The sequence below is a fragment of the Littorina saxatilis genome, linkage group LG6 (assembly GCF_037325665.1).
Source record: "Littorina saxatilis isolate snail1 linkage group LG6, US_GU_Lsax_2.0, whole genome shotgun sequence".
Lineage (NCBI taxonomy): Eukaryota > Metazoa > Mollusca > Gastropoda > Littorinimorpha > Littorinidae > Littorina > Littorina saxatilis.
This window is the reverse complement of record NC_090250.1, coordinates 6,069,443-6,092,386: the sequence shown is the minus strand read 5'-3', so window position 1 is coordinate 6,092,386 and position 22,944 is coordinate 6,069,443. Positions and strand designations below refer to the sequence as shown.

At 42.8% G+C, this 22,944-nt stretch overlaps 1 protein-coding gene across 1 annotated transcript in view; it reads left to right on the top strand.

Annotated features, from left to right (window-relative positions):
* Positions 1 to 18,231: 18,231 nt before the first annotated feature.
* Positions 18,232 to 22,944, top strand: part of LOC138968371 (uncharacterized) — a 5,270-nt gene continuing 557 nt past the window's right edge. The window contains exons 1-2 of the mRNA XM_070340949.1: positions 18,232 to 19,698; positions 21,393 to 22,944. The exon at positions 21,393 to 22,944 is cut by the window's right edge and continues 557 nt beyond it. Coding sequence (XP_070197050.1) covers positions 18,479 to 19,684 — 1,206 coding nt within the window. The 5' untranslated portion in view covers positions 18,232 to 18,478 and the 3' untranslated portion in view covers positions 19,685 to 19,698; positions 21,393 to 22,944. The remainder of the gene's footprint in view (positions 19,699 to 21,392) is intronic.

The following is a 22,944-nucleotide window of genomic DNA, read 5'->3' as shown; positions in this document are numbered from 1 at the left end:
ATCCCAGAAAAGGTAAAAGGTTCTTCAAGGCGGTCCTTATTTAAGCCCGAAGTCGACTTTGTGAAGTGTTTTTGCTGAAAACTCAGTTCAAAAGCGTTGTGCAGTCATCTTCGCGAAGTAGACTTCGCCCAAGTAATTTGAAGCTTTGGGAAAAATATGCTGAAGATTATAACGTTTTATGGCGGATTACAAGTTGATGTCCCTGATAGGTTCAAATACTTTTGAGGATTTAAAGCATCATTGGTCAAATCTGGATGACACCAACACACCAAAACAGCCCGAAACGTCATTCCCCCGTCGCGTGGTCAGAAAAGCCGAGGTCTATGCCTCTCTATAAGCATTGTTCAGCCGTTGCCAAGCGGCAAAGGTTGAGTATGATGGAAGAAGAAATGGCGTGATACAAATATGCAGTGCAGGTGCGGGGAATCAAGTCACATTTCTCGCCACTTGCAAGCGACTGGAACGCACCCTCACTGGCCCACGAAGCAGGGGAAAGCGGAGGGGGACTCCGAGGTTATGTTATATGAAGTCATATCAATTGATGTAGCCAGGCATTCTCTCCCTCCCTCTCTCTCTCTCTCTCTCTCTCTCTCTCTCTCTCTCTCTCTCTCTCTCTCTCTCTCTCTCTCTCTCTCTCTCTTTACCCTATTTGTATAAAATATAATTAAAGATTATCAAGATAAGTGTTGAAGCTATCACTTGTTCGCCATGTTTTGCTATCTGAATGTGTATTGATTATAAGTTCAAGAACGTGTCCATAAGCAATCTGCTTGTTAACGTTCTCAATGTTGTTATTGTTTGAAACGTGTGTATGAGAATTTGAATAAACACGCTTAAACCAAGTCTTATATCGCGCGTATCTCCAGACTCGGACTCAAGGCGCAGGGATCTATTTATGCTGTGTGAGATGGAAGTTTTTACACAATACACCACGCATTCACATCGACCAGCAGATCGCAGCCATTTCGGCGCATATCCTACTTTTCACGGCCTATTATTCCAAGTCACACGGGTATTTTGGTGGACATTTTTTTTTTTATCTATGCCCATACAATTTTGCCAGGAAAGACCCTTTTGTCAATCGTGGGATCTTTAACGTGCACACCCCAATGTAGTGTACACGAAGGGACCTAGGTTTTTCGTCTCATCCGAAAGACTAGCACTTGAACCCACCACCTAGGTTAGGAAAGGGGGGAGAAAATTGCTAACGCCCTGACCCAGGGTCGAACTCGCAACCTCTCGCTTCCGAGCGCAAGTGCGTTACCACTCGGCCACCCAGTCCTTAAAGGCCCACTACGCCTCAGGAAAAACAGTTCTGGCCAGGCTTTAACCTGGGATAAGACCATCCCTCCACTTAGTCACATATACAAAATGAACAGCCTGGGTGATTCCTGTGCACAGTGCAAATGTTTTAAAGAATTAATTTCGGAAATTACTTCATCGAAAAAAGGCAACTCACCACAGCAAGCAGTCAGGGTGTTGATTTTTGGTGTGTGACCAAGTGGAGGGATGGTCTTATCCCAGGTCAAAGCCTGTCCGGACCTTCGACAGCGATGCGAACTGTTTTTCCGAGGTGGGGCAACCTCAGAATACGTCCTACTGTCCCTACCGTAACCTTTTCCCTGCTGCGTTGGGCCAGTGAGGGCCGTTCCAGTCGCTTGCAAGCAGCGAGAAATATGACTTGATTGTTTTCACGAGGAGGAGATGGCCTTTAAGGTAGGGAGAGGGATTCTGATTTAGCCCCGCTTGACTTCTTGAGCTTGTCGGTGTGCTCTGCTGGAGAGTAAGGGAGGCAATTACTGGCATTACGTACAGTCGCGAGAAAAGCACGGAGATTCTCAGTGCATGTGTTAAAGCCCCGCGGATTTCTGCCGTCTGTTTCAAGGCTGAGAGCCTTGTCTTGACAAATAAGATATGGAGACTTGTATTAAAGTAAGGGTCTTCCCGTGAAGGCAAGATCTGGCCGGCCGTCTCCAATCTGGGTGGTTGTTACATGGAAGACCTCCCTTCCATTTACAGCCGCCTGGTTGCTTCCCGTGTAGAGTGGAATCGATGTTACGAAATTTGCAGATTGATACGTAATAGAATAATTTGCAGATTAATACGTAATAGAATAATTTGCAGATTAAAGGCACAGTAAGCCTCCCGTAAACCATCACAGATACTGTCAGGCTTTTACACACAGTACAAACACCCTTACATTTAAACACTCACCGCTTGAGAACATCCTAGGTGCCCTCCGTAAAGAGCGAGCAATTTTCAAAGAATTTATTTTTGCGCGGTTTATCTTACCCCTGAGCCATCGTGAACCCGTGTGATCCAGTTTCCCTTTTTCACAATGCAGTCGTCAGTTAGTAATTTGAATGCGACTCGCCGTGTGCTTATCTGCAATAGCACGTTGTTATGTACCTCTGACTATGCACGAAACAAACGGCTGTGGTTCACAAGAACTCTCGCGATGGCTTTTGACTGTTCAGAGGAACTGGCGATAGGCATAAACCGTCGTCTGCTAGGAGAACCACGACCTTGCGTGACCCTGCTTCCGGGCGTTTCTTTTTTCAAACTTTCAAAACTTCGAATTGTACTGATCTTGTCTTGATGAAAAAAGAATTATTTTATGATTTAAGAATGTTTGTGTAACAAACTGTCAATTTATTATTTAGATTTTAAAAGTTAGGTCTAGCGCCAAAACGCACCACGGTCCGATTGAAACAATCCGCAAAATTAATTCTTTGAAAATTGCTCGCTCTTTACGTAGGGCACCTAGGATGTTCCCGTTTGGTGAGCGTTCAAATGGAAGGGTGTATCTACTGTGTGTAAAAGCCTGACAGTATCTGTGATGGTTTACGGGAGGCGCACTGTACTGTGCCTTTAATACGTAATAGAATAATTTGCAGATTAATAAAATAATTCGAAGATTAATAGAAACATTTGCAGATTAACACCAGTGACCGTTAAGAAATATGTAGAGGTTACATGCCGAGTCTCAGTGATATTTAAAAATAATGCTCGAAGTTAGCGGATCATGAAAAATGCGAGCTTTAGCGAGTTTTTTCATGACCGCGAACTGAGACGATTATTTTTTATAATCACTGAGACGAGGTGTGTAACCTCTTTATTCCTCCATTCTTCAGTTATTCAAAGAAAAGAGTAGTACCGACGCAGAACAGCTTCTCAACCCATTGCGCTATCGAGGATTCAGGCTGTTGCTGGGTCGTTATTTGTTTGGATGCTGGGTGTTTATCGAAAAATAACTAGCTCTACAAGTTTACAGAGGTAAAGAAGCAGAGGGGGGAATAAATTCAATTACAAAATTCCACTCTGCACAAAAACCTGTTGATTATTGGTATGTGACCAAGTGGAGGGATCTGAGATGGTGAATTGAATCGTTTACACGGGGAGGACTGTGATGTTAAGATAGGGAGAGGAACTGCGGGGTCGCCCCGGTAAGCTTGTAGAGCATGTCCTATACTGTGATGTTAAGATAGGGAGAGGAACTGCGGGGTCGCCCCGGTAAGCTTGTAGAGCATGTCCTATACTGTGATGTTAAGATAGGGAGAGGAACTGCGGGGTCGCCCCGGTAAGCTTGTAGAGCATGTCCTATACTGTGATGTTAAGATAGGGAGAGGAACTGCGGGGTCGCCCCGGTAAGCTTGTAGAGCATGTCCTATACTGTGATGTTAAGATAGGGAGAGGAACTGCGGGGTCGCCCCGGTAAGCTTGTAGAGCATGTCCTATACTGTGATGTTAAGATAGGGAGAGGAACTGCGGGGTCGCCCCGGTAAGCTTGTAGAGCATGTCCTATACTGTGATGTTAAGATAGGGAGAGGAACTGCGGGGTCGCCCCGGTAAGCTTGTAGAGCATGTCCTATACTGTGATGTTAAGATAGGGAGAGGAACTGCGGGGTCGCCCCGGTAAGCTTGTAGAGCATGTCCTATACTGTGATGTTAAGATAGGGAGAGGAACTGCGGGGTCGCCCCGGTAAGCTTGTAGAGCATGTCCTATACTGTGATGTTAAGATAGGGAGAGGAACTGCGGGGTCGCCCCGGTAAGCTTGTAGAGCATGTCCTATACTGTGATGTAAAGATAGGGAGAGGAACTGCGGGGTCGCCCCGGTAAGCTTGTAGAGCATGTCCTATACTGTGATGTTAAGATAGGGAGAGGAACTGCGGGGTCGCCCCGGTAAGCTTGTAGAGCATGTCCTATACTGTGATGTTAAGATAGGGAGAGGAACTGCGGGGTCGCCCCGGTAAGCTTGTAGAGCATGTCCTATACTGTGATGTTAAGATAGGGAGAGGAACTGCGGGGTCGCCCCGGTAAGCTTGTAGATCATGTCCTATACTGTGATGTAAAGATAGGGAGAGGAACTGCGGGGTCGCCCCGGTAAGCTTGTAGAGCATGTCCTATACTGTGATGTTAAGATAGGGAGAGGAACTGCGGGGTCGCCCCGGTAAGCTTGTAGAGCATGTCCTATACTGTGATGTTAAGATAGGGAGAGGAACTGCGGGGTCGCCCCGGTAAGCTTGTAGAGCATGTCCTATACTGTGATGTTAAGATAGGGAGAGGAACTGCGGGGTCGCCCCGGTAAGCTTGTAGAGCAGGTCCTATACTGTGATGTAAAGATAGGGAGAGGAACTGCGGGGTCGCCCCGGTAAGCTTGTAGAGCATGTCCTATACTGTGATGTTAAGATAGGGAGAGGAACTGCGGGGTCGCCCCGGTAAGCTTGTAGAGCATGTCCTATACTGTGATGTTAAGATAGGGAGAGGAACTGCGGGGTCGCCCCGGTAAGCTTGTAGAGCATGTCCTATACTGTGATGTTAAGATAGGGAGAGGAACTGCGGGGTCGCCCCGGTAAGCTTGTAGAACATGTCCTATACTGTGATGTTAAGATAGGGAGAGGAACTGCGGGGTCGCCCCGGTAAGCTTGTAGAGCATGTCCTATACTGTGCTCTTCTGGAGAATGAGGGAGCCAGTTAACTGACATTATTTCCACCCTATTGAAAAGCGCCGAGTATGATCCAGGGAGATTACTGAGAATCCTACTGAGAATCTCCCTGGATCATACTCGGCGCTTTTCAATAGGGTGGAAATAATGTCAGTTAACTGGCTCCCTTATTCTCCAGAAGAGCACAGTATAGGACATGCTCTACAAGCTTACCGGGGCGACATATAAATATATATGTGTTTAAGCCCCATGGATTTCAGCCATCTGTTTTATGGTCGATAGACTTGCCACGACTCAGAAGATATTAGTGTATGAAAGGCACAATCCTTGATTGATTCAGATCAGCTAACTATATTAGACATGGCCAGGCTTTGACATGGATCAGACCATCATCCGTCCATTTTGAAATATACCAAATATCGACATCTTGAATGTTTCGTGTGCCTAGTGAGAATTCTATTTTTTATGAGTAAGTTACGCAGTTTGAAACAAGTGTCAGTTAAGAAATGAATTCATCATAAAATCCCCGCTTCGTACTGAAAGCACCCAATTGCTTTGCTGATGAACATCTTTGTGTAAGCTTGTTTGTACGCGTAAGTGCTACATGACTTGGCAAACACACACACGCACGCGCACACACACACACTTACACACACACATATATACACACACGCACGCACGCACGTGAGCACGCACGCACGCACGCACGCACGCACACACACACACACACACGCGCGCGCGAGTGCGTGTGACTCACAGACACACACACACACACACACACACACACACACTCACTCATACACACATAAACACAAACACACACACACACACACACACACACACATACATACATACAAACACACACACACACACACACACACACACACACACGCACCCCCTCACACACAATGAGTAATACAAAGTAATACAAATCAACCTAAAACGAACTAGAATGGCACCAAGAAGAATTCGTGGCGCCTCATCAAAATGACAATAAAATCAATCATCACAGTAACAAATGTCAGTTTGTAGAAATCCCAGAAATTATTTCCTGACAGTATGATGTAGCGTGTTTCTGACAAACTCCTCAGTCTGTTACTCACACGTAACCACCGTCTGAAGGTTTTCTGCTGGGACGCTCAGAACGGAAGGGCGAACCGGAACGCTACGCAGTTTTGGGGGTTGCAACCACGATGGCGGTCGATATTGCATGTTTTTCGCTTTTGATGTGCGTCGATGTATTTTAGTACATAATTTTCCCTCTGGGTTGACTTCCTTGTGGTTGACCAGAGTTCAAACCTTCTAGGTTGTTATTTCTAAAATTACCCTGATGCCCACGTATCAGGACATTTTGAAGATGGCTGAACCCCTAGAATGATCAAAAGCATACCTCCCCACTTTGTCAACTCTTTAGGCCTGAGAATGCACTCAATTTTATCTGCCGAATGGAGGGTTTTGCAAAGAGCTCAGAGGGGTCTGGGTCTGATTGGAGTGTTACTAAAGCAGAGGGGAACATGCTTGTGTTCGTTTCTTGACCATATGTATTGTACGTATGCATTGATTTCCTAAGCTCCGAAGACTATTCTTGAAATCCCCAAATTTTGCGGGGGGAGGGGGAGGGGGTTGCGGGTATGCTTTCAGATTTTTGTCTTTGTGTTTAGTCTTGTCATTCCGTTATTGTCGCTTTGGGGGAGTTTGGTCTCTGGTGCCTTTTGTGTGGAATTACAAATATTGACAGTGTTACCTCGCCATTCACTTATTTATGTACTTTCGTTGACTCTATTTGGTTTTAGGGAGGTCAGCCTCTGATGACGTTCTTGTCCGACGAATCAGTTCGTCATGTTTTACATCTGCTTTACCAACGTGGTAATATCTGCATGGATTGTGCGCTCAGGAATAACAAGTCGCGTAAGGCGAAAATACAATATTTAGTCAAGTAGCTGTGGAACTCACAGAATGAAAGTGAACGCAATGTAATTTTTCAGCAAGACCGTATACTCGTAGCATCGTCAGTCCACCGCTCATGGCAAAGGCAGTGAAATTGACAAGAAGAGCGGGGTAGTAGTTGCGCTAAGAAGGATAGCACGCTTTTCTGTACCTCTCTTTGTTTTAACTTTCTGAGCGTGTTTTTAATCCAAACATATCATATCTATATGTTTTTGGAATCAGGAACCGACAAGGAATAAGATGAAAGTGTTTTTAAATTGATTTGGACAATTTAATTTTGATAATAATTTTTATATATTTAATTTTCAGAGCTTGTTTTTAATCCGAATATAACATATTTATATGTTTTTGGAATCAGCAAATGATGGAGAATAAGATAAACGTAAATTTGGATCGTTTTATAAATTTTTATTTTTTTTTACAATTTTCAGATTTTTAATGACCAAAGTCATTAATTCATTTTTAAGCCACCAAGCTGAAATGCAATACCGAACCCCGGGCTTCGTCGAAGATTACTTGACCAAAATTTCAACCACTTTGGTTGAAAAATGAGGGCGTGACAGTGCCGCCTCAACTTTCACGAAAAGCCGGATATAACGTCATCAAAGACATTTATCAAAAAAATGAAAAAAACGTTCGGGGATTTCATACCCAGGAACTCTCATGTCAAATTTCATAAAGATCGGTCCAGTAGTTTAGTCTGAATCGCTCTACACACACACACACACGCACACACGCACACACACACACACACACACGCACATACACCACGACCCTCGTTTCGATTCCCCCTCGATGTTAAAATATTTAGTCAAAACTTGACTAAATATAACAAGTCGCGTAAGGCGAAAATACAATATTTAGTCAAGTAGCTGTCGAACTCACAGAATGAAACTGAACGCAATGCCATTTTTTCAGCAAGACCGTATACTCGTAGCATCGTCAGTCCACCGCTCATGGCAAAGGCAGTGAAATTGACAAGAAGAGCGGGGTAGTAGTTGCGCTAAGAAGGATAGCACGCTTTTCTGTACCTCTCTTTGATTTAACTTTCTGAGCGTGTTTTTAATCCAAACATATCATATCTATATGTTTTTAGAATCAGGAACCGACAAGGAATAAGATGAAAGTGTTTTTAAATTGATTTGGACAATTTAATTTTGATAATAATTTTTATATATTTAATTTTCAGAGCTTGTTTTTAATCCGAATATAACATATTTATATGTTTTTGGAATCAGCAAATGATGGAGAATAAGATAAACGTAAACTTGGATCGTTTTATAAATTTTTATTTTTTTTTACAATTTTCCGATTTTTAATGACCAAAGTCATTAATTCATTTTTAAGCCACCAAGCTGAAATGCAATACCGAACCTCGGGCTTCGTCGAAGATTACTTGACCAAAATTTCAACCAATTTGGTTGAAAAATGAGGGCGTGACAGTGCCGCCTCAACTTTCACGAAAAGCCGGATATGACGTCATCAGAGACATTTATCAAAAAAATGAAAAAAACGTTCGGGGATTTCATACCCAGGAACTCTCATGTCAAATTTCATAAAGATCGGTCCAGTAGTTTAGTCTGAATCGCTCTACACACACACACACACACACGCACGCACGCACGCACACACATACGCACATACACCACGACCCTCGTTTCGATTCCCCCTCGATGTTAAAATATTTAGTCAAAACTTGACTAAATATAAAAAGTACAGTCGAACTTGCCCTAGCGACCACCTCTCGAAAGCGACCATCCCAAGGACCCCAGACAAGGTTTTCGTCTGTATAATTCGACTTTCCAGAGCGACCACCAGTCTATAACGACCGCTTTTTGTTGATCTCTTGGATGGTTATCATATACAGGTTCCAGTGTTACCGTGTCATTGACTGGTTTTGTATTTCCGTTGACCTTCGCTTTCAATGAGATCAGTCTCTGGTGCCCTTCCTGTGGAGGGAATCAGTTTGTCTTCTCTTGTCTTATCTACGTTGAAGGAATAACTGCATTGTTCGTTCAAGTATTACCAAAAGCTAATGGTGTTGCTGTGTCATTGACTTGTATTTCCGTTGACTTTTTGCTTTTGAAGGGATTAATCTCCATTGCCCTTCTTGTATGCTGCAGCTATAAAGTTCAAGACGCAACTCTTTTGTCTGCCTCCTTCGCTGTGGGCACTTTGGCAGGGCACATTTGGGTTACTTATATACTGCTGTGCTGGTCATGTTTCCGACCGTGCCTACCAATCATATGGAGTTCTTCATATCGGTTTACGTACGCTCTTACCCACACACATTCACGCATCTTCGGACTGTTCACCATATTCAGCGTTCCATCAAAATGTCATGTGCTATATTTAGATACAACTGCGTATATGAATCCAGGAGAACAAGCGCAAAGCTGCAGAGATTGACCTGTAGAATATTTACACAGGTGTTGAGAGGAGCGTGTGTCTCAAGCATTCTTCCTTTGGCATGATAAGTGTGCTTCTTTCAAGGGACGGGGCAAATAGGCTTTCTTCTGAGTAGGGGGTGTTGTTTGTTCCATTATTTATTGTACTGAAAACCACACGTGAATGTATTACATTATTTATTATGCTGCGAACAACACCAAAACAATCAATTCTGCGTTATTACGACCAGTTCGCTCTTACTTATAGTCCAAACTTTGTTTTTCTTATTCTTTTAAAGCCTCTCCGTCCATAAAATCGAGCCCAACTGAGTTAAGTTTGGCCGCCGCAAATTCCCTGCTGTAATATGACTACATGTATTGGGTTACGTCCCTTCATCGATCTGAGCCAAAGCCTTCTTCTGGATGAATTAATCTTGTGTCCAAAATGCAAATAGCCAGGCTTTGAATTGTTGATATGAGTCTCAGTGGAGGATGCTCTTAATCTACACTTCTTCTTCGTTCATGGACTGAAAGTCTCACGTATTTAACGTGTTTGGCCGTTTTTACCCCGCCATTCGAGCAGCCATGCGCCGTTTTCTGGGGACGCATTTTTCATGTTTTTGTGTTCCTATAAACCACCAAACTCTGACATGGATTACAGGATCTTTTCCGTACGGATTAATTGGTCTTGTGCTGGCGTGTACACACGGAGGGGGATAAGGCATTAGGAGATCTGCACATAATTTGACATGGGCGATCGAAAAAAATGTCCATCCTTTAACGTAGCAACATCATCATTATGTCACTTCTGAGAAAAGAAAAAAAAAGTTGCATGAACAACGAGCATAAAAATTGCCCCACCGATCCAGTTTTGTTGAAGGCATACTGCAGTAAACGCACCTGTTACTATCAATCCAAAACAACAACAGCAACAACGACAACAACAACAACAACAACAACAACAACAACAACAACAACAACAACAACAACATAAACCCAACTTCAGCAGAAACACTGTATAAGAAAAGCAACGTTGGCAATGGTTTAGCCTTGAGCTTACCCCCATGAATAATTACTGTGTCATTAAACAACATCCTGACCTCAGGTCAAAATGAGTTCGGCTCATTCTGTCCCTGACAGGATGCCTTGGTTTTCCTTGTCTGGCGAGGAAATCGATTCTTTTTTACATAAAAAAAATATTTAGATCTTTTCGTAATGTGTTATGGATGTAAGCAGATTCGCGATCGTCGATAATGATTTTTCATGGTGTTGTGTAATTTTTAAATTACAAAGGAATTGATATGTAAGACAGTTTCAAGCGAGCTATTTTTCGCGGCTGTATTTACTGTGCAAACAACTCTAAATATGGCATAAGTGTCACGTGATAATCAACCGTTTGGTTTCGGCGCTCGCTGGAGCAGACGATTTTTTTGACAATGATGCAACCATATATTACGGTCTCCTTCCGGCAGCAGTCCCAAAATTTCGACTTGTTTTGACCTTAGAACGATGTCTTTATCATAACTGTGAAGAACAGAACGGAGATCACTGTCGAAGTCGGCCAATCTGCAATCATTTTCGTCTCGCGAACACTGCTCGCGAACAACATATGGGAGATAACTCTGTATTCTTGTTTTGATAGATTCGCGTAGGACTTTCGCGTCCGGTCAGAGAGATAACTGGCGATAGCCGTGGAGCGAGGATATCAGAATGATTAAAGTTTAAACAAGTGATAATGTATTTGCTTGTTTGCGTGTGTGTATGCGAGTGGCTGTGTGTGTATGTGTGTGTGTGTGTGTGCGTGTGTGTGTGTGTGTGTGTGTGTGTGTATGTGTGTGTGTGTGTGTGTGTGTGTGTGTGTTTGTTTACGCGCGCGTGTGTGCGGACGGCGAGAGCGAGAGGGGGCGAGAACGAGAGAAAGAGGGGGGAGGGGGGCGGGAGAGAAGGAGAGGGAGAGAGACAGACTGAGAGAGCGAGAAAGTGAGAGAGAAAGGGAGGGAGAGACAGACAGACAGACAGACGGACTGAGAGAGAAAGAGTGACACATAGACATGGAGAGAGAGAGAGAGAGAGAGAGAGAGAGAGAGAGAGAGAGAGAGAGAGAGAGACTGAGAGAGTGAGAGAGAGAAAGAGAGAGAGAAGGAGAGAGAGCGCACACGGGCTATTTACTCCTAAACCTTCACCTTTAATCAACCTTTATTGACTGACATGAAGACCACAACACATTTTCACGGAATCAACAAGAAATCCAACTGTCAAATTTGACCACACACCAAAAAAGGAAAGCCCCTGCTTCTCCACGTGGGGTACAAAACTCATACACACACACTCACACAGATATCCTGAGGGCCAATGCTGTTCCAAGTACAAAGGGACTGTTCGCATGATCGCCCCCAATATGCATGCATGGACTCGGCCGTCAGCGAAGAGACGGGTCCATTTAGTTGAAAGTACGCCCGCCCCATTTCAGTTAAATTCAGAGAGCTTTTTTCCACTACAAAAAAGAGTTTATTGCTAAAACTCGCAAAGTTCATGACACTTGTCATGGACTGTTTGAGAAGCGAGTAAAATTTAATTCTCTTTTAGCTTTATACTCCGTTATCTGTTTTGTGTTGTTTGTAATAGTATTTTTGTCCTTATGTTAACTCACCCATCACCCCCCCCCTCCCCCTTCCCCCCATTTCCCATAGTAAAGAAATGTATGTAATTACTTTGTGTGTTTTATTATTATTATTATTATTATTATTATTATTATTATTATTATTATTATTATTATTATTATTATTATTATCATTATTTATTATTATTATTGTTGAATTGTTTCTTGTATTGTTTTTGCTCTCCCTCACCCCTCAACTCCCTTTTCTGTACATAGCCTGATTTCTTTTTGTTTTAGTTCCTTTTATTTGGTGTTGAATGAAATGTGTTTTTATTGTGTTTTTTAATTTTCCATGTACCCTCACGGGGTTTTATCGGAATAAAACTTGACTTGACTTGACTTGGTAGAAAGGGTAGAACAGTTCGCCGCGAACATAGCGTTGCCTACAACATGAAAACTCATTTTTCCCTCTTCGCGAACAGATCGTTAACTCTAGGCAACGCACCCCCGGGGTGGTATTAAATGTCGTCTCGCAGGGATGATATAGATCTAATGCGTCTGTTTCAGTGCCTGATAGTGGACATCTCGGGAGATAATCATGTCCCACAGGAAAAGTACGGCTAAATTTGAGGGGGGGGGGGGTTGGAGGTCTTAGGTTACGGAAGCCCACTCCTCCTTCCCAGCAAATGCTGCTGTGCAAGGTTGAGATGCGGTCAGCAAGCGTGGGGTGACCACTGATGGCCAGGGGCAGGTTTGGGATAGGTACAGCGGATGAACCTTTTTTCTCAAGGAGATACCCACAATTCTCTTTTCGAATGTTAACTGTCAACAGCGTGATGGAGGCCAGGCCCTCCAGACACCCGCCTGGTCAGCCCTTTAGCCCTCTCTGCTTCATTTCGGAAGCCTCTCCCTCTCATGCACTAAATTCTGCCCTGGACAGGATGTGTTTGTTTCAGTGCCTAGATACTGGACATATCTGTTTTATGAGTATATGCAACACGTCGTTATTTTCCTGTTAGATTGGCGAATGCCAAGTTAGCTGTAAGGAGTTGTTTTCTTCGGCCAAGTTGCCGGAATGGCCACAAACGATTTGGCAATTTTAGGAAACTGTAAAGTATTCCAGGGCGTCAACTTTCTCTTAACGTGAGGAAATTCGCCATTTTCTGCCAAAAGGATAGCTAACAGTTCTGAAAGTGGGTCTTCCGCACCGCATGCTTGCGTACGCCAACACACTTCTACAAGTATTGTCTTCATCAGATCTATACAGGATATTGCCAAGTGTGTGTGTGTGTGTGTGTGTGTGTGTGTGTGTGTGTGTGTGTGTCTGTGTGTGTGTGTTTGCCTGCGTGCCTACGTGCCTGCATGTGTCTGTGTGTGTGAGTGACCTAAAGAGAAGCGAGGGTCAGAAAGCAGTGCCATAATATACTCTGATTAATCACACGTTGCAATTTACCCCCCCCCCCCCCAATTCCACGTAGAAAGCAGAGTGTGTGCGCATGTGTGTGTGTGTGTGTGCTTGTTTGTGTGTGTGTGCGCGCGCGTGCGTGCGTGCGTGAATACGTGCGTGTGTGTGTGTGTGTTGTGTGTGTGAATGTGTATATCTATTCTCTCTCTCTCTCTCTCTCTCTCTCTCTCTCTCTCTCTCTCTCTCTCTCTCTCTCTCTCTCTCTCTCTCTCTCTCTCTCTCTCTCTCTCTCTCTCTCTCTCTCTCTCTCTGAGGGGAGGGACAGATAAGAATAATCATAATTATGTGTTGCCAAGTTACCAGAGATCCCCTGATGCTGACCACATGTTCCTGTTATTTCTGGCCTTTTTACATTTAGTCAAGTTTTGACTAAATGTTTTAACATAGAGGGGGGAATCGAGACGAGGGTCGTGGTGTATGTGCGTGTGTGCGTGTGTGCGTGTGTGCGTGTGTGTGTGTGTGTGTAGAGCGATTCAGACTAAACTACTGGACCGATCTTTATGAAATTTGACATGAGAGTTCCTGGGTATGAAATCCCCGAATGTTTTTTTCATTTTTTTGATAAATGTCTTTGATGACGTCATATCCGGCTTTTCGTGAAAGTTGAGGCGGCACTGTCACGCCCTCATTTTTCAACCAAATTGGTTGAAATTTTGGTCAAGTAATCTTCGACGAAGAACGGACTTCGGTATTGCATTTCAGCTTGGTGGTTTAAAAATTAATTAATGACTTTGGTCATTAAAAATCTGAAAATTGTAAAAAAAAATAATAATTTATAAAACGATCCAAATTTACGTTTATCTTATTCTCCATTATTTGCTGATTCCAAAAACATATAAATATGTTATATTTGGATTAAAAACAAGCTCTGAAAATTAAATATAAAAAAATTATTATCAATTTTTTTTTTTCGAAATCAATTTAAAAACACTTTCATCTTATTCCTTGTTGGTTCCTGATTCCAAAAACATATAGATATGATATGTTTGGATTAAAAACACGCTCAGAAAGTTAAAACGAAGAGAGGTACAGAAAAGCGTGCTATCCTTCTCAGCGCAACGAATACCCCGCTCTACTTGTCAATTCCACGGGCACTGCCTTTGCCACGGGCGGTGGAGTGACGATGCTACGAGTATACGGTCTTGCTGCGTTGCGTTGCGTTCAGTTTCATTTTGTGAGTTCGACAGCTACTTGACTAAATATTGTATTTTCGCCTTACGCGACTTGTTACATTTAGTCAAGTTTTGACTAAATGTTTTAACATAGAGGGGGAATCGAGACGAGGGTCGTGGTGTATGTGTGTGTGTGTGTCTGTGTGTCTGTGCGTGTGTGTGTAGAGCGATTCAGACCAAACTACTGGACCGATCTTTATGAAATTTTACATGAGAGTTCCTGGGAATGATATCCCCGGACGTTTTGTTCTTTTTTTCGATAAATACCTTTGATGACGTCATATCCGGCTTTTTGTAAAAGTTGAGGCGGCACTGTCACACCCTCATTTTTCAATCACATTGATTGAAATTTTGGCCAAGCAATCTTCGACAAAGGCCGGACGTCGGTATTGCATTTCAGCTTGGTGGCTTAAAAATTGATTAATGACTTTGGTCATTAAAAATCTGAAAATTGTAAAAAAAATCATTTTTGTATAAAACGATCCAAATTTACGTTCATCTTATTTTTCATCATTTTCTGATTCCAAAAACATATAAATATGTTATATTTGGATTAAAAACAAGCTCGGAAAATTAAAAATATAAAAATTATGATCAAAATTAAATTTTCGAAATCAACTTAAAAGCACTTTCATCTTATTCCTTGTCGGTTCCTGATTCCAAAAACATATAGATATGATATGTTTGGATTAAAAACACGCTCAGAAAGTTAAAACGAAGAGAGGTACAGAAAAGCGTGCTATCCTTCTCAGCGCAACTACTACCCCGCTCTTCTTGTCAATTTCACTGCCTTTGCCACGAGCGGTGGACTGACGATGCTACGAGTATACGGTCTTGCTGAAAAATTGCATTGCGTTCAGTTTTATTCTGTGAGTTCGACAGCTTGACTAAATGTTGTATTTTCGCCTTACGCGACTTGTTTATTATGCCCCCTGCACTCCTAGACATTATTTGGCTGCCGATCGAACAAGTGAGAGATGTGTCTTCCTAGTGTCCTGCTGGCGTGGGTCAAAAACACTGCTCCTGCGCCGTGTTTAGACCCTAAGACCACCAGAGCGAGGAATTAGTGAGACATGCAGGTATTGGCTCGTAGCTTGTAAAAGCATGTTTATTACACCCCCGGTATAGGGGTGTGTATAGGTTTCGCTCGATGTGTTTGTTTGGGTGTTTGGGTGTTTGTTTGTGTGTTTGTGTTCGCATATAGATCTCAAGAATGAACGGACCGATCGTCACCAAACTTGGGGAACAGGTTCTATACATTCCTGAGACGGTCCTTACAAAAATTGGGACCAGTCAAACACACGGTTAGGGAGTTATTGGTGGATTAAAATTATACAAGGACTTATACAGGGACATCTTCATGGTCAAAGGGAAATAACCATTCTCACTCAGTCACTGCCACCAACTGAGAAGGTTATTTCCCTTTGACGGGGGTGTTTTTCCTACCTCGGAGGAATTTCTTGTTTTGATTTGCCTATTAGAACAGAGCCAATTACTTTCACAGATGAAGATGTCAAAGCACGTTTACTCTTCTTTCTTTTTTTCTTCTTTTTTTTTGGGGGGAGGGGGGGGGTTGTGGTACTGTCCTATTTGTGCTTTAACGCCCACCCTGGTGCTATTTTTTGCTCCTCTTACTTTGGTTGTTGTATGTGTTTAAGTATTTATTTCGACCACAAAGGCTCAAAGGAAGGGCCAACAAACATTCTCTCCTTACCTGTTCCTGCAACGACATTCAGGTATGTATCATACTTTTGGGGTAATCACACGCACATACACACACATTTACGTTTTCTGTTCCAAGAGTTATTTTTTGTTTACCTTTTTTTCATTTTTTGTTTTGTTTTGGTTTGTGCGCGTGTCCTTTCATCGTTTTACCCGTGCAATGGATTGTTTGTATTCTTTTCTTCTGTCTCATATTTGTTTTACTTACTCGTTTTCTTTCCTGGTTTTCAGTCCTTTGCATCGGAATCCAATTATTGTGATGTCGAATTGAATGATGGGAGAAACATGTTTTGCGATTTTGAAATCAGCATGCAAATTGGTAATGTTTTTTTTTATTGATACGGATCCAATTACTTGGCCCTTTCTGATTTTTTGTCATCCTTTTCGTCCATGTTATTTCCATCTCCGTCTCTCCCGACTGTCTTTGTCTCTTATTATTGACTGTCCGTAATTATTGACTCATTTTCTTTTCTGGTTTTCATTTCATTCTTCGAAATCCAATTATTGTGATGTCGAATAGAATGATGGGGGGGGGGGGGGGGGGGGAGGGGGGGATTGATTGATCGGAGACCCTTGAGCAATTATGGTGAAATAAATAAAACGTCAGAGAAATTTCCATTGGCCTGCTTCCGCTGCTTTTGGCAAATGAGGCATTCGATCCTTTCTAGCTTGGTCACCCTTGAAGACATGTTGGGTTGTGAAGGACCCCCCCCCCAAAAAAAAAAATGCAAGCAAGCAATCTCTCACCACCCCTTTCCAATTATCCGAAACCCTATTAACCTTATTATGTAAACGATTTTGCAGTTGTCTGGTTCCATCTTTTTGTTTTGGCAAAGGAACCATTCCGGGCCAGCGAGGCCAAGCTAGATGCCCCCTAGATGCCTACTGACTACATCTTCAGCTGAACGTACAGTCCGTTTCTCGGTACGCTTTTGTGAGTGGACTATGTCCTCACACAATGATGTGGAAAACCTAACTTGACAGTGCTAATATTGTCCTGTTGTGTGCCAGCCAAGCCAAGGAGTGTGTAGATGTACATACCTGCTCCCTGTTTCACAGGATGGGAAGTGGGGTGTTTGCCAAATGGCGACCCTGTCCATAAAGCTTAAAGACCACCTGTCTAAAGAGACCACTTTTGCTCAGTCCCTTGGGTGGTCTCTTGAGACATGTTCCACTGTACTAGTACACGTGACAGGTGATGATACGTAGAGATGGGTTCGATTGATAATTGTATTTATCCTACATACCACTGCTTTCGCTCGCAGTTCAATATTTGAAAACATTACTCGTGTAAATCTGGTACGACACAGCAAGCCATGTAGTATTCTCTAGTGTACCTACATGAATCTGCTCACTGCCTCTTCACGCCCGACTGTTCACCGTGCCCGCATCAGGAAGGCATACAGCTTGAATAAGCTTTGTCGCTACAGTGAAACACCCCGCCTCCCCCCCCCCCTCCCCCCTCCCCCAATTAAGGACTTCCCCTATTTTAGACCGTGTTTCCTCAGACTTTCTGTTCATAACCCCAGTAAATGTCATCATTATCATCAATCCCCTGACTGGGACAGTCGTCGGGTGGACGTGAGGACTGAAGAGGCAGAAACCCTTCTCCAGGCTGTTCTATTGGGGGCCGTCGACAGACGGTCGGGGATGATGGTCTGCGTCCATTCTTTCACGTTGTCGAACTAGCTCTTCAAAACACCCAGGTCTTCAAAAGGATGTACATTTTCAGCTCATGACAAACACCAGAAAGCAACATCCAGATTGCTTGTTAGTGATTAGGAAATGTTTGATAAATTAATCTCCTGAAACGCCACCAGTGGCTTGAACGAAACTAGTTCCTAAGAAAATATTTTTCGATGATTGTGTTCACTGCCTCGTCATACCCGACGGAAGTGCCCGCTTCAGGGAGGCATACCGCACGAATAAGCTTTGCTAGGATCACCACTATAAGCTTATAGCTTGTTGTTGATCCTAAACATGCTTATTCCACTTCACGCAGTTTCCCGAAAACTGCGTCATATACGAGATACGCGCATGCGTGGACGGTCATATCACGCGCGTTCAATGGCGGTCGAACGTGTGTCGATTTTTGCTCTGACAAAATCGACGTAAATCCGAACTTGTTTTAGTTCATCGCAAGCTATTGTGTTTCTCTTTGGCGCTGAGAGTTGATTGTGTGTTCTTTCAAGTAAGTCTGGAGTATTTGTTATAGTTTTCCTATACTTTTGAGGCCAATATGTCTGACTCTGACCGGCTTCGTGATCGGGGGAAAAAACGGCCACATGGCGAAGATGAACTTCATGATGCATCTAGTGATGTGGATCAAGAAACAGAAATGACATTACTGGACGACACGTCAGTGACAAAAACAGTGACAATGCCTGTGTCTGATTTTGATGCTATGAAACGTCAAAACGAGCGTATTTTAGCCGAATTAACCAGGTTTTTTGAAACCGCAAAGAAACCTGACGACACGTCAGAAGTGAAGAGGGCAAAACCATCAAGTTCAAAACGTGCTTCCGACACGGACATGTCACGAAAGGCTAGATATAAATCCGACTCTGAAGAGGGTGAAGTAACGGACTATGATGATGAAGGAGAGCAGGTGCTTACTCAGAAAAGATTCAAGAACAGCGAAGACTTGGATTTGGATGAAAGGGTAAATCGCCTTGTAAACCTGAATCAAAACACACTCGACACGAGTAAGAACGATGATCTCGATTTGAAAGACATTGCACAAGAGTATGAAAATGAAGAAGATGTGGGCCCAAAAATTAACACAGACCTCGGTGAGGTTATTCTCACAATGTTCAAAGGGAAAATGAGTGACGAAAAGTTAAAAGAAAAAATCGCAAAACACAGGCGCCCGGAAAATTGCAAAATCATGGTCCCACGTGTTAACTCTGAAATCTGGGACATTATGGACCACTCTGCGAAGTCCAAGGATCTACGGGCACAGTCAATTCAGAAAACACTTCTGAGAGCTGTATGTGCACTTGCGAGTGTGACGGATACGTGTCTGGCTGATAAAGATGCTGTGGCCAAGTCTCGGGTTAAAGACCTGATGGACGCTATTGGATTGGTGTTGAAGGCCAGTAGCGATATAAGTGTGGACAGGAGAGCCCAGATTGTCACGGCTCCTCAAGTTAACAGAAAATACAGAAAACTGTTATCGACAGAAATTCCTGTCACCGACAAGCTTTTCGGGGATGACTTGAAAAATGTGTGTGCGACTATTGACTCAACGTCTAAACTTGGGCAAAATTTCACCCAGTCGGTGAAAGGAAGAAAGTTTTTTCCACATGCAAAAAACTGGGACAGCCAGTACTACCCTCGGGGGAGGGGCAGAGCCAGGAGTGCTATGTACTACCCGCAAAGAGGCAGAACACGAGGCTACCAGCGAGGCAGGGGCCGCAACTTTCTGAGAAGATCTCAAGATTAAAGCCACAAAGTAAGGTAAGTGATGATTGTACACCGAGTGAAGGAATACACAGACCACTACATTTCAAAGCAGGTAGATTGACAGAATATCTTGAAGAATGGCAAAAAATTACATCAGATGAATTCATACTTGGTATGGTTCAGGGTGCTGAAATACCCATTACTGACTATGATCAGTTGTCAAACATTTCTGCAAGTTCAAATCAGGTCCAAGGAAATCAGCAGAAAGTCATGGATGCAGAAATTCTAAAGCTACTTGATCTTGGTGTCATTGAAAAGAGTGTAAATGAAAAACACCAAGTTATTTCTCCTATCTTTCTTGTCAGGAAACCAGATGGTTCGTTCAGACTGATACTGAATCTAAAGCGATTTAATGAATCGGTTGCATATGAGCATTTCAAAATGGAAAGTTTGACTTCTGCAACAGATATGATAACACCTGGTTGTTTTATGGCGTCTGTGGATCTGCGTCACGCTTATTATTCTGTATCCATTAGATCAGAATTTAGAAAGTACCTCAAATTCAGATGGAGAGGTCAACTTTTTCAGTATACCTGCTTTGCCAATGGCCTGTGTAATTGTCCTCGCTATTTCACAAAACTGTTGAAGCCAGTGTATGCAAGCCTTAGATCACAGGGTTTTTTGTCTGCGTCATTCATTGACGATTGTTTTTTGCAAGGTGATACGTTTGAAGAATGTGAACTAAATGTTCAGAAAACAGTATCTCTGTTTGAGTCATTGGGTTTTGTCATCCATGAAACAAAATCTGTTTTGATCCCTTGCAGAAAATTGAAGTATCTGGGTTTCTTGTTAGACTCAGAAAATATGTCAGTTACCCTGTCATCTGAAAAAGCATTGAAAATAAAGAATGCGTGTGCAGATCTGATAACCAAAAAGAAAACAACTATCAGACAGTTGGCTCAAGTTATTGGTCAAATTGTGGCATCTTTTCCAGCAGTAATATGGGGTCCCCTGTTTTACAGACAGCTGGAGGAAAATAAATCCTCAGCACTGAAGAGAAATAAAGGAAATTTTGAAGCCTTTACATGCATCTCGACAGAAGCAGAAAAAGAACTGCATTGGTGGATTGATAATGTGGAAAACAGCTTTTTTCCTTTACAGAAAACAGACCCTGAATTAGAGATAAAAACTGATGCGTCATCATCAGTTGGCTGGGGAGCTGTATGTCAGTCATTGAAGACTGGCGGAAGGTGGTCAAAACTGGAACAAAAATTCCATATCAATGTGCTTGAGCTACTAGCAGTAGAATACGCTTTGAAGAGTTTTCAGAGTCTGCTGATTGGAAAGCATGTTAAAGTACTATCTGATAATTCTTGTGCTGTCGCTTACCTGAAAAAGATGGGTGGTTCTCATTCTGCAGAGTGCAACACTGTCGCCAAGAACATTTGGCTCTGGGCTAAGCAAAGAAGCATATGGCTGACTGTCAGTCACATTCCTGGGAGAGATAATGAAGAGGCTGATGCAGAATCTCGAAATGTTAATGACAGGACAGAATGGAAACTGGACAGTGGTGTTTTTGAATTGATCACTCGCCAACTATTTTTTCCAGAAATTGACCTGTTTGCGTCACGCCTTAATTACCAGATTAAACCATTCATTTCATGGGGACCTGACCCAGAGTCATGGGCTGTAGATGCCTTCACTGTTAACTGGGGAAAGTGGCTAATATATGCTTTTCCTCCTTTCAGCCTGTTGCACAAAGTCCTGTGCAAATGGCAGAGGGATCAGGCAGATGGGTTGTTGATCGCACCGCTGTGGCCAACCGCACCTTGGTATCCACTCATGATGAGGATGCTGACCAGAGAACCAGTTCTTCTTCCGAAGCGGACCCGACTACTTCAACTGCCCCACAGCAACACGCTCCACCCACTCCACAGGCAACTTCAGCTGATGGCATGCAGCTTATCCGGACAGCCTTGGAAAAACAGGGTGTTCAAGGAGAGACTCTTGAAATCATGTTCGCCTCATGGAGACAGTCAACAAAACAACAGTATGCATCTTACCTCGGCAAGTGGATCACTTTCTGTTCTAGACGGGGTTATAATCCCGTTCTTGCGCCTGTGACTGAAGTGTTGGAATTTTTGACAGAACTGTACAAGCTAGGCCTAAGCTATAGTGCTATTAACACTGCCAGAAGTGCATTGTCATCGGTTGTGCAGACTAGGAATGAAAAAACAATTGGTTCACATCCTGCTGTTGTTCGTTTTCTTAAAGGTGTGTTTGAGTTGAGAACTCCAATGCCACGTTATCAGCTGACTTGGGATGTCTCTATTTTGTTATCTTACTTCAGAGACCAAGAAGAAAACTCTGCGCTAACATTGAAAAATCTGACAATTAAGTTGTGTGCTTTGCTGTTACTTTCTTCAGCACAGAGACTGCAAACCATTCATGCGTTAAAATTGAGCTGTGTACAGATACATGATAAAGGTTGTACCATATATATTGTTGACAAGTTAAAGAGTACGAGACCTGGTTATCATCAGTCAGCGTTACAGCTTTTGAAGTATTCTGATGAAAAACTATGTGTTGTGAAATGCCTGGAGGAGTATATCTCTAGGACTGTTGAATTGAGGACTTCTGATCAGCTCATACTGTGTTTTCAACGGCCTCATGGACCAGCATCTAAAGACTCAATTTCCAGATGGATGAAAACAGTGTTAAGTTGTGCTGGAATTCAGAACTTTGGTTCCCATAGTTTTAGGGGAGCTGCTTCATCTGCCATGCTTGTATCTGGAGTTTCTTTGGAAGACATTTTGAAGACGGCCGGTTGGTCTAAAGCATCCACTTTCCATAAGTTTTACAATAAACCTCAGGAAAGCAAATGTAAATCATCAGTAACTAATTCTATATTGAATTACTATGCACCAAAGAAATAACTGGAATGTGGAATGGATACATGCTGTTTTTTCCGGTGATTTTTTAAGCACGTTTAAGGATGTCAAGATATCTGGTGCTGTTTTTTGTGACATCATTGAAAGAAGGAATCTTTCTGTGTTGTATGAGTGACATTATTGAAAGAAGGAATCTTTTTTGAAAGTTGAATTATGTCAAACTGGTTTTACCATGAAGACCAGATGCAGGGCCTGTGGACTCTGCAGGACTGAACACTTTTTAATGGACGAATGTGATGAAACGTTTTTCATCAATTTTGTTTGTGTACTGCTTTATTAAGTTCAAATGAAGCACTCAGTCAGTGAAGGATCTAGGTATTATTTGAAACTGGATGCTTCTAAGTTGCTA